At 26.4% G+C, this 11974-nt stretch overlaps 1 protein-coding gene across 1 annotated transcript; it reads right to left on the bottom strand.

Moving 5' to 3' along the window:
* Nucleotides 1–2014: 2014 nt before the first annotated feature.
* On the bottom strand, nucleotides 2015–6419 carry LOC129288105 (methylsterol monooxygenase 1-1-like). Its single transcript, XM_054924469.1, has 4 exons — nucleotides 6076–6419; nucleotides 4780–5102; nucleotides 3553–3700; nucleotides 2015–2284 (listed from the first exon to the last, which is right to left on the bottom strand). The coding sequence occupies exons 1-4, from the start codon at nucleotides 6403–6405 to the stop codon at nucleotides 2216–2218; spliced, it is 870 nt and encodes a 289-aa protein (XP_054780444.1). The 5' UTR covers nucleotides 6406–6419; the 3' UTR covers nucleotides 2015–2215.
* Between the last annotated feature and the right edge of the window lie 5555 nt (nucleotides 6420–11974).

Below are 11974 nucleotides of genomic sequence, written 5' to 3'. Positions count from 1 at the left end.
CCTATTTAAAAAGAAGTTTAAATATTAGATAATTTTAATTAATCGATTAATTTGAGTTTTAAATTCATTGATGAAATCATTGACTTTCGTGTCCATCGTTTGTAAAATCCTATAATACTTAAACTTCTTTTCAAATGGGATCCTAAATTTTTACCATTAAATAAATAAAAATATTATTCAAAATAAGAGTAAATTAAAGTTATAAAGTATACAGAAGCATGAGATACTAATCATTTGGAAAACATTGTAAAAAAGGGCAAAAAATATCATTTCACAAAATTATAGGTTGTTTTCCATGGCCAATAATGCATTTTACCGCGGTGAATCACGCTGAAGTTAATTTGATCTATATAATAATCAATGTTCTATATATAAATGGTAGAGGTAATTGACTCAAAATTTTAAAGTTCAGGGTTTAAAACGCTACTAACATAATAGTTTAGGGTCTATGGCGTTCATTGACAATGACACATCAGTATTGACCAAGGCCCACAGTGAACAATAGAGCATGAACAGTAATGGTGTTTGAAAATTTAACAGGCAGGATTCATTTTGCTATGAATTTAAAAGTTTAGGGTTTATTTTGCCTATTTTAAGAGTTTAAAATCCAGAGCACTTTTTTGAGCAAGAGTTTAGGGTTCATTTTTGCTCATTAACCCTTAATACTTTATGTTTTATTTAAATTTTATATAAAGCACTAAAGATATATTATATGACCAGGGAAAAGCGTTGCCCACCAAAAAATGTATGTCAAAAAATCTCCTATTGACTTGGATCTTTTAAAATGTAAGTAATTTTAATTTAATACTTTTTATCCACAATTATTTCATATATATTTTGTTTATACTTATCATTTGACTTTTAATTTTCAATGCCATCACCAAATAGGGAGTATAGAGTGCAGATATTTTATTATCCGTTATATGTATGAGATTATTCAATCCGAAACTAACAAAAATTTACACATGGTAAGTTACTTTGTTATTTATTTTAATAATACTAGTTTTGCAAAGCTTTAGAATTTGAAAATCTAATAAACTTCTGATGAAATTTGTAGCTTTTTGACAATGAGTAGCCCTACACTAATGAAAACATAAGTGACATTCGAAACAATTTAACAGGTTATCTTCTTCAAGAGCTATTTATATAGTGATTTCATAGTTTGTCCATTAAATTAGAATTTTAGCAAAAATAATGAAAAGTTAGAAGGATATGAACACTAATGTGGTCAAGTAGTTTGTTTGAAATTTGGCCGTAGATATTGACACTTGAATAGGTGACAATAGTTTTATTGTTCTATTGGTATACTTAATTTGATATATTTTGTTGTAATAGTGTATAAATAGCTATAAATATGAGTTGCTATTTGCTAGACTTTGGCTGTATGAATGATTGTTTTTGTGGGATACTTTAGTAGGTTTTATTTTGATTGTAAAACAAATGTAAATTATATATTTAAAAAATTATAAAAACCACGTCACCAATATTAAAAAAGGAAAGTGGTATGGATAAAAGCCACGTCACTACTACTAAAAGGGGAATGTGGTTTTCCATTCCTATAAATTATAAGAATGGGAAACCATCTTTCCTTTTTGAGAGTGGGACGTGGTTTGTTTAAAAACCACACCCCCTTTCTTAAAGGGAATGTGGTTAATTCTTTTCACGTCATGGATATATGTAATATAGATAAACTATCATTATAAGTTGCCTAATATAATGTCTCCTTTAATTGTGATGTAAAAATGTTTAAAAATGTGATGTAAAAAAGTTATTTTGTAGTAGTGATTGCACCTTTGAGAATAGTTTAGGAAAAAAAAATTGCACCTTAACCCAATAATAAATAACTTAATAAACATTGAAAGGTGAGAATTCATTATAATTGCAATATATTAAATATGAAATTGAATTAAAAATTAAAACTGAATAGAATCTCAAGAATTAATATATATATATATATATATATATGTATGTATGTATGTATGTATGTATTTATGTATGTGTATGTATATGTATATATGTATTCTCATAATATTATAATTTATAATTATAATTATAATTATAATAATAGAGCGTGATGTTTATGCAACATAAAACTTATACAGTACATATTTTATATTCTAATACAAATTAGTCCCTACTCTATATATTAAGCATATCAAGCCTTGTGAACCATGCATGCCCTCACAACAATTACATGTTAATTTGCTGGTAACAGCTACTCTGTTTTGTGGTTTTGTTGATTCAGAGATGCCTTCTTTAGTAGCTTCGTCTTGTATCGGTATCCCTGCAAGAGACACCTCCATTTGTTTAATTTATAATATAAAATGAAACGATCATAACTACGTATTAATCTCTCCACCTCGTTCTTAACATGTATGACCTTTTTAGTTGGTCCTATATATAAAGGATTCATTACATATCACAACGCAGCATTTATGATATGCTAATAAAAAAAAAAATCTATTTAATTTGACAATTGAGCACTTATATAGGATTATGAATATTTGAGATCCTAAACTGATTTTTAATACACTTTAATTGCAAACTTTTAAAATTGTGACAATCTCACCCTACCATTAATTTTGGCTTTTATTTGACTAAAAAATTACAAAAAAAAAAAGACATAGACATAAAAAACTGCAGAAAATAATTAAAAGATTTACAGAAAAGACCAAAAATTACAAATTTTATTTTTTGTCATTCTCTGAAATTTTTAGGTCCTTTTATATGATTCTTGTAATCTTTTTCTATAATTTTTGAGATTATTTTTTATAATATCTTGATCAACTAAAAGTCAAAGTTAATAATAAGGGGAGATTGCCACAATTTTAAAAGTTTAAAAGTAAAAATTCATCAAAAATGAATTTATGTTCCCAAATGCTCAAGGGCCTATAATTTAAGGGTTTAAATTGCTATTTTACCTTTTAATTTATCCCAAAGTGCTTTAGAAAATAGAAGGGAGAATATCAATGAAGGACTCTTGAAAAAATTTGATATCCAATCTAACAAGTAAGCATAAACAAATCAACAAGTAAATTATTGTTTTAACAAACATCTAATCTATTCAGAGTTCTTGCCAAATTTTAAAATTTTTTAGGAGTCCTTCATTGATATTCACCTAAAATATATTAGAGGTAGTAGTTTTCAAATGATATATCCATTTGAAAAAAAAACCAAGAATGATTGTTCACTAATATTTTTAACCTCTTACCTTAATCTACTTAATTCAATTAAAAAGGTCTCATATTAAGTACAATATATGATTGAGAATTATTTGTCCATGATTCACCAAAATATCTATATTGAATTTGTTTGATAAGCATTTGAAATTAAGGTACTGAAAATTGAACTAATCATTAAATTAATAAAAATATTAGTTTAAGGGTTAATGGTTAAAATCATAACCGAAACCGTGATCAATCCAATCATAAATAAAATATTTTATTAAACTAATCAAAACACTGGTTAATAATAGTTACCAAATTAATCAGGCAGGTTGATCCAAATTTTTATACTATAATTAAAATGATTACCAAGGAAATATGAACATACCTTGTGGGTGCCATAAATAAGATCACAATAAGTGAATACGGAGGCAAAGTTGCATTGACAATTTTCACCAACCAAATGATGGTAGTCGTGGTAAGTAGCACCTCCATAAAATGGTATGTATTTTGTGGGACTCCATGGAAATTCATAACTATATTTCACAACAAAAAATAGAATAATTATCAATAACAATAATAAAATGATAAAGAAAATTGCATTTTGAAAAGGATAAATACAAATATTAATAATTTATGCATGTAGCTTCGAAAGATTTAAATAATCTAAAATTGACATATGTAAATTTTTGTGAATTTTTATATTTTTAAGGAAAGAATAAAAGATTTTATACTTTATAAAAAATAATAAAAATGAGAAAAATACTAAAGGGAAAATATTCACAAAAATTCATGAATATCAATTTTGGAGGACTTAAATCTAGTTTTGAAGTATTTAACTTTTATGGTACAAGATACTATGGGATCATATGGCAGAAAAAAAAAAAAAATTAGTTTTTTATATTTTTAAACTTAAACATAACTAATTCCAACCAACTAACGGTATCATTACTTGAAACATTGAGTTTGGCGTTTTTTTCTTTTAAAGCAAAGCATGAAAGCTATTGGATATACTATACAGTAAAAAGTTAATGCAATGCAATATATTTCCTATTAATAAAAAGTTTAAGAAATAAAAGCCAAACAATTATAATTTTTATGGAAATTTTTTTTATTCTTTAATACAAGAGGTTACAACGTTAAAAAATAATTACGAATATATACCAAGATGGAGGATGATAAACAAAAAACTATAAGGCCAAGAACTAGCAAAATCTCCATTAAAAAATCAATTGAAATTAACAGTCCAATTTCTTCCGATAAGCAATCTAGCTTTCTCAACAGCGTCAGCCAAAAAATTATAATTTCAAACGTGGAAACAATGATTCAACATTAGAAATGAAATATTTTAGTTCACCAATTATAATAGCAATGAAATGGAATATTTTATAGTCTCTTAATTTTGACAATTAGAAAACTCCAAGCAGCTTTGAAAACATCCATCCTTCCCAAAGACATAGATAAAATTTTATATATATATTATGATTTCCTACGACTAAGAAGACAAATTTCATAATTATTTTAGTCTGTAAAGAAAATTTCAAGAAAAAGTTCGAGCTCTATTCAGAGATTCAATTAACTTGTTAATGGTACATTATGAAATGAAATTCATTACCCGCTGTGGGTCTCAATGGCTTCAAGTTGTCGCAAAACGAACCACAACCAATACGTGGTTATATGACAAGGAACCAAAGTTGGGCCGAGAAAGGAGGGAAAGCCCAAAATCAAAATCTCAGCCCAGTGTGCATATGGGGCCGCGAGCCCATGCGGAGCTTTATATTCATGGTGGACCTTGTGGATCTTTTGGTAGGCCCATGGACTATGGAGGATCCGATGGATCCAGTAATTTGCAAAATCTTCAATGATAAAATAGACCGACAATTGCAAGACGAATTCCCATCCAGATGGCAACGAGAGGTCCGTTCGAATACCAAGCAACTAAAGAAAAATCATAGTGTGTTATTACAAAAAGGAAGATCAAACATGACTTTTGGATTGGGTTGTAACGGTAATGAATTGGGATCACTTAATTTTTATCGGTTGAATAATTTTGCCGATATTTGCATTAGAAAAATTAAAAATGAAGGAAAAAAATCTAGAAATTTAAGCATTCTATTGGTATTGATATAAGAAAGTTTATGTGAGTTGGTTTTGGGTTATGTTTATAAAAGTATTTATAAATCACTCAAAATTCAAGATGAAGTTTAAAAAAATATATAAAATTTAAACTGCTATTTCTTCCCCATCATGTTTTGAGTTAGATTTTTTTTTTGTTCGGGAATTTTATATTGAACTTATGAAAAACCATATCCAAGTCCTCTCAAGTGTTTCTCTCTCACTCAAGGTATCAAAACTAAATCAATTATTAAACCAATTAGTGCACTATTAATTTAAAGATCAATGATCAAAATTAAAGTTAAATTATGATTAAATCAATCATAAATAAAGCATTTTATTAAACTAGTTAAAATATTAGTTTAACGATTTATTAATTTAACTTGATGGGTTAATCTAGATTATTTCCATATTATGCTCTGGTTATGTCCCAGCATGGTGCCTATATTGAAACTCTTATCCTATGCCTTGTCATGTCATCCAATGTTTGCATAAGCCAAAAAACATTGGTTTTTGATACAACTAAATTTTATCAAAGTTTTTCGCTTCTACAACATGGTATGACGTGGCAAGACATGCAACACTAGATGAATTTAAAGACTTGGATATGGGTGCCGTGCAGGGATATGGCGAGAGAGAAGCCGTCAAGAGGATATGAAATCCTGGAAAAACTTGACCTTTCGTCTAAGTTCATTCCAAGAAGAAGAAGAAGGAGAACAAAGTAGACACTGTTCAATTAATTGGCAAATTAAATTTTTTGTTGAAACAATTTTTCTGCATGCAATCAGAAAATTACCTTGACGGTTGGAAAAGAGAGAATCTGAAGAGGACCAACGGCGAGGATGAAAGTGTGCATGACGTTCTTGTAACACTTGAACATTTGCCAGAAAGTGTTTCTGACCCTTGGCTGAACCTTGCACTTCACTATGCTCTTGTTGTTGCAGAGCTCAATGAAGACGTAAGGAAGAGAAGCCGCAGAATAAAAGAAGCACAAGAACACTATGTTATGGCAGTGAAGTACAAAGTCTGATTTGTTGGCTGAGTATCTGAACCATACTCTCTCTGCATAACTCAGCCCTCTTCCCATTGCTTCTTCTGCTTCCTCCATCGTCACGTACGGCAACATTATGCTCTTAATTTTTTTTTCTATCTGAAGACAATAAGACACTTCGATATGATTACTATATACAACGAATCATTCAACAGCATATACGGGAGAAATGACACTTTAGCCCCACTAAATGATGACTTTAACGAAGTTCCGTGACAAAAATTAGAGGACTTGCAAATGTCATACAAAGTTAGTTGCAAATATTGAAACCAATAAAATGGGATTCACCTATAAAATTTAAAGGCTTATTTGCAACTTAAATCTGTATGAAATAATATTTACAACTCATCTTTCAATAACAGTTTTTTGAAACTTAAATGCTATTTCCTTTGTTCAAAAATATAAGTCATTTCTAACCGAATTTCATCCCCCAATAAAATAGTCACATACTTTTCAACTAACCCTATTTGTTCATATTTACTCCTATTAAATACCCTACAATAAATATAAAATTATTACCAAAAAGGGCACTTTTAAAAAAAAGCAATAATTACATATTAAAAAATTAAAAATGCCTTACATTTTTGAACATATAACTCTTCAAAAAAATACTTTATTTTTGGACGGAAAAAATAATGAATTTAGAATAAAGTACACCAACTACTACTTTATTTTAAAACCTATTTAAGCATCCCTTCAATATAAAATTTTCATAACATAAATTGTTGGAGTTTTAGAAGTGATTAGGTGGTAATTACTTGGTAGTTAGTGATACTAATGTATATATAAAGGGCATGACTTGGATTAAAAAGTAGGAATGCTAACTTGATCCTGATCAGTTATCCTAGTCAGAATAATTTATATTAATTAATTTTAATATTTTTAAAACATTTTAATGTAAAAAGAGGCTTTTGTAAATATAACCCATGTTATAGGTATAAATTAAGCAAACAGCTCAATATTTATTATATTTTATATTATATCTGATTTATTTTATTTATCAATGACATACCCAATGATAAAACCCTTTATAATTTTTTTAAATTTTTAATAATAAATTTCTTAAATATCAATGATATATCTCTTATATATTAATGTAAACCAGCCCACCTTCAACTTTTCAAAATTTGATCCATATTTTCTTAGTTTTTTGTGCCAGTGGGCCAATTTATCTAATGAAAATAGCTACAATTTTTTTTAAATAGAGACCAAGAGGAAAAAAACAATTATATTGTGAGGATAAATTAATAATTAACAATGAATAGGACAAATTGATAATTTAAAATATTGGCATGATTTTAATTAATAAATTAATCATTTTAAATCTTAAATGAAATATTCCTAAAAAAGTTATAAAAAAATGAAATAAAATATAAGTTAAAAAAAGAAAGAAAGAGTTCTATAATTTGAACAAATATTCAAAAAAATTATTGTATTTTACACAAATTTATCTTGAGACTCAATAAATATTATCTCCTCTTATTATGTTCCTGCGAAGTCCGCTGCAGCATATTCGTCTCATGATATGGTCCTTTTATATATAGACTTAGCCGTCTTGCCGACTTTAGATTGATTACAATTTGACTTTTTCTATTTGTTTTGGGTTGTTCATCAGAGCAGGATGAACAGTACGTATAGGTACAATACAAATGAATACGGGCTCTGAATTTTTATCCACTTTTGTTCCATCCCTTGTTTATATATAGGTACAATACAAATGAACTGGATTTAATTTAGTACGTGCGATGCCCGGATATTAGTTAACTTTTTTTAGAAGTTTAATTAAATGATAAGTATGTTATCTTTCTATTTTTTATAAGAGAATTTTAATTGAGGTCCTTTGATCATGCTTGTACGAAACAACTATTATTTGTTTGATGTACTATTTATTAAAATTTTCTTTTTATACTTTCATTAATAAATGAATGGTCCCGCTAAACCACTGATCAATTTTATTAATAGCATGATTATTAATATCCCTACATTTATTTTATGACAGATGCAAAAATTAAAGGTAATTAAAAATCATATAATTTAAAATATTCTAGTAAAATATTATAAAAATATAATGTTTAAATATTTCTTAAAATGTCGGTAGTCAGAATAGTTAAATAATCTTGAATTTTTTGATGGAAAATAAAAAAGAATACCACAATTTTTCTTAAAAAATATTATACTTTTGAACGACGCAATGTCTACTATTCACTTCACTGTTCATGATTTCACGAACAGTGAAAATCTTGTCTATTTTGTCATATAGTCCCTCGGTTTTATTCACAAGACATATACGAATTTTTTTTTTTATCATACTTATAACTTATATCATCAATTTTTTTTATTACAAATAATTTTTTATTATTTTTTATTAAATGTTGAAGAGAAATAATATATTATTAAATTATATATATTTAATAAATGTAAAATTATTGACAAGAAAATAAGAGTACAGTTGAGCATTTATTAAATTTTTTAAATAGAGTTGATAAGTTTTAAAAACTTTTTTGATTTTAATTAAATATATTAAAAATAATTTAAAAATAAGATTAGAAGATTATAAGATATGACGTCTGAAATTTTATTTGCGTGTGGTCCATCCCTCCTTGGGCCTGTTTCGTTTCCGTGACAGCAATGCAATGAAATTTTATTTTGTACTATGTAATAATAATTATATAATTTTTTAGAATAACAGGACAAATTGACCATTAAATTATAAATTTAAAAATTTTAAATTTATTGTTAATTTAATGTTCTTATTTAAATTTTAAAAATAATATAATTTAGCTCTTATTATTAATAAAAATTAATTTTAACAGTTAATTGATCAAAAAATAGACAGAGTTCAAAAATTATTTTTTTAAAAATAAAATTTTCTTGATCTTTTCTTATAATTTTTGTTATTATATGTAATTTTTGCATCATTTATGATAATTTTTGTGATCTTTTTTTATTATTTTTTGGTTAGCTAATGGTAAAAGTTAACTTTTATTAATAGTAAGGGTTAGATTGTATTGTTTTCAAAAGTTTAAGGGGGACATCATAAGAAAAATTTCAGTTGGAGACCCTTGACCCAACATCATTAAAAAAAAACCCCAAAATTTTTGAAATTTCACTAAACATTTGGAATTTCTTTCAAATTTGTGACAAAAATAACAAAATTACCCTAATTTAAATGAACAACATAAACGACATGTTCATTCTCATATTGTATATTATTCATTTACTTATAGAATGTTATTAATGATCTAACATTACTGGTTTATAGCCCTAGTTTTACTTGATTTTATTCCAAGTGTTAGTTTTATGATAAGACAACGTGTTTGTTCTCATACTATATGTTATTCATTTACTTATGAAATGCTGTTGGTTTTCCTACTTCACTTATTTATAGCCCTTGAAATGAAATCAAGTGAGAGTGAGACTATAAACAAGTGAAATAAAGAAATAAATAACATTTCATAAATAAATGAATAACATACAATATGAAAATAAACAAATCATTTATGTTATTCATTTAAATAAGGAAAATTTCAACATTTCTGTTACAAATTTAAAAGAAATTCTATACAGGTTCTTCAGTGAAATTTCAAAAATTTTGGGGTCATCTTTTTCATTATGTTGAGTCAAGTGTTCTCACATGAAATTCTTCCGACATTATGTTAAAATGAATTTAAGATTTTAGACTTTTATAATTTAAGGGTTAATTTATTTTTTTTATTCAGTTTTTTTGTTGGTTTTTATTCAGGGGCATAAAAGATACATTACTCAAGGAGTTATAGATGATTTTTACATAGCCATTGTTTATTATTATTATTATTATTGAACCTGCCATTGTTTATTATATTAGCTTGAAGCGGTGGCAAGAGGTTCAGATGCACAACTCAACTCACGGTGCTGTTCAAAATATATTTACGACAATCTGAAATGAGTTATTTTCTGAAGTCTTTTAGAAAAATTATTTAAAAGGTCTAATGTAATGTTATTTATTAGATGAGTGATCTCTCATTTTCTCTTACTCTCATTTTCCCTCCTTTACTCATCATCACCTTTAAATCAAAGCTTTTCAACAGTTTTGATTAAATTTTTAATAAAATTATATTATATTTCATAAGCAATACTACCTTCGTCTTAAATTATAAAATACTTTTAGATAAAATCTCACATACCAATAAAATTTATTAAATACACTTTATTACCTTACTTTTTTAAGACAAAAATATAAACTTTTAAAAATACCTTTCATTTAATACTTTATTGATGAAAGAATATTGAAGAGAGAGAATATATAAAAAAGATAATATTAAAAAAGTATCATTAATAAAACTTTATTTTTATCAAAGTGTCCTATATTTTGGAACATTAAATCTTTCCTAAAAGTATCTTATAATTTGAGACGGAAAGAGTATTATTTAAATTTACAACTAACTTTACTTAAATTCAAAAGTCACGTTCTATTCATTGATTATTATAATAGTTATTTAATTTTTAAATTCAAATAAAAGACTATGATATTTCTATGATATTTCAATAATTTAATGTCTTCCATTATTATTAATGCTTTCACTTGTCATTTTACCTCATAAATATTGATTCCAAGTTCAAACTCAAAACATAACTAAAAGAGTCTTAGACTTTTCTTTGCAATCTTCTTTATATGACAACACGGATTCACCTCCATCATTTTCTAATGACGTAGTGTTTATTGTGAGGAGGGGCCAACTATAACTGTTAGCTCCAGCGAAGCCCAGCTCTATGCATTATCACCCATATTTTTTAAAATTGTGACAATCTCATCTTACCATTAACTTTAATTATTAGTTGATTAAATAATTATAAAAAAAAAAGCAAAAGATTCATAGAAAAGGACCTAAAAATTACAAATTTTATTTTTTAGTTATTTTCTGTAATTTTTGGATTTTTTCTATGATTCTTTTGGTCTTTTTTTTAAATAATTTTTGAAATAATTTTCTATAATATTTTGATCAACTAATAGTCAAAGTTAATGGTAAAGGGAGATTGCTATAATTTTAACAATTTAGAGGTAAAAGTTCAACAAAAATGAGTTTATGTTTGCAAATGTCCTTGGGCCTATACTTTAAAGGTCAACTTGTCATTTTACCTTATAATTTATCTTGAAATGCTTTAGAAAATAGAAGGGAAAATAGCAAGGATGGATCCTGAAAAAAAATTTAATATCCAATCTAACAAGTAAACATTAATAAATTAATGAGTGATTATTGCTTTAACAAATACCCAATCTGTCTATAGTCCTAGCTAGATTTTAAATCTTTTGAGGGACCTTCTTTGATATTCTCCCAAAGCATTTAGTGAAAGTAGTTTCAAATGACATTGTCATTCTTTGTTTTTGTTTTTTAAAGAATGATTGTCAACTAATATTTTTAACACCTTACCTTAATTAGTCTACTTAATTTAGTTAAAAAAGTCTCATATTACGTACAATATATGATTGAGAATAAGATGTGAATTATTCATCCATGATTTACGAAAATATGTGTATTGAATAACTTGTTTGATAAGTATTGAAATCAAAGTATTGGAAACTAGATTAGTTACTGAATTAATCAAGACATTAGTGTATGGGTTAATGGTCAAAATCATAATTGAACCACAACCAAAATCATAAACA

Source organism: Prosopis cineraria, unplaced genomic scaffold (assembly GCF_029017545.1).
Source record: "Prosopis cineraria cultivar Desert tree isolate PC_DT_omini unplaced genomic scaffold, ASM2901754v1 PC12, whole genome shotgun sequence".
In the NCBI taxonomy this organism is placed as follows: Eukaryota; Viridiplantae; Streptophyta; class Magnoliopsida; order Fabales; family Fabaceae; genus Prosopis; species Prosopis cineraria.
This window is presented reverse-complemented; position numbering and strand designations above follow the sequence as displayed.

Bases quoted from the DNA above. Each gene is read 5' to 3' on its own strand.
- LOC129288105 (XM_054924469.1), bottom strand. From the start codon at position 6,405: ATGTTGCCGTACGTGACGATGGAGGAAGCAGAAGAAGCAATGGGAAGA. The intron at 3,701-4,779 runs GTAATGAATTTC...TGTGAAATATAG, and splicing joins GCCATTGAGACCCACAGCGG to TTATGAATTTCCATGGAGTC. The intron at 2,285-3,552 runs GTATGTTCATAT...TGTCTCTTGCAG, and splicing joins TTATTTATGGCACCCACAAG to GGATACCGATACAAGACGAA.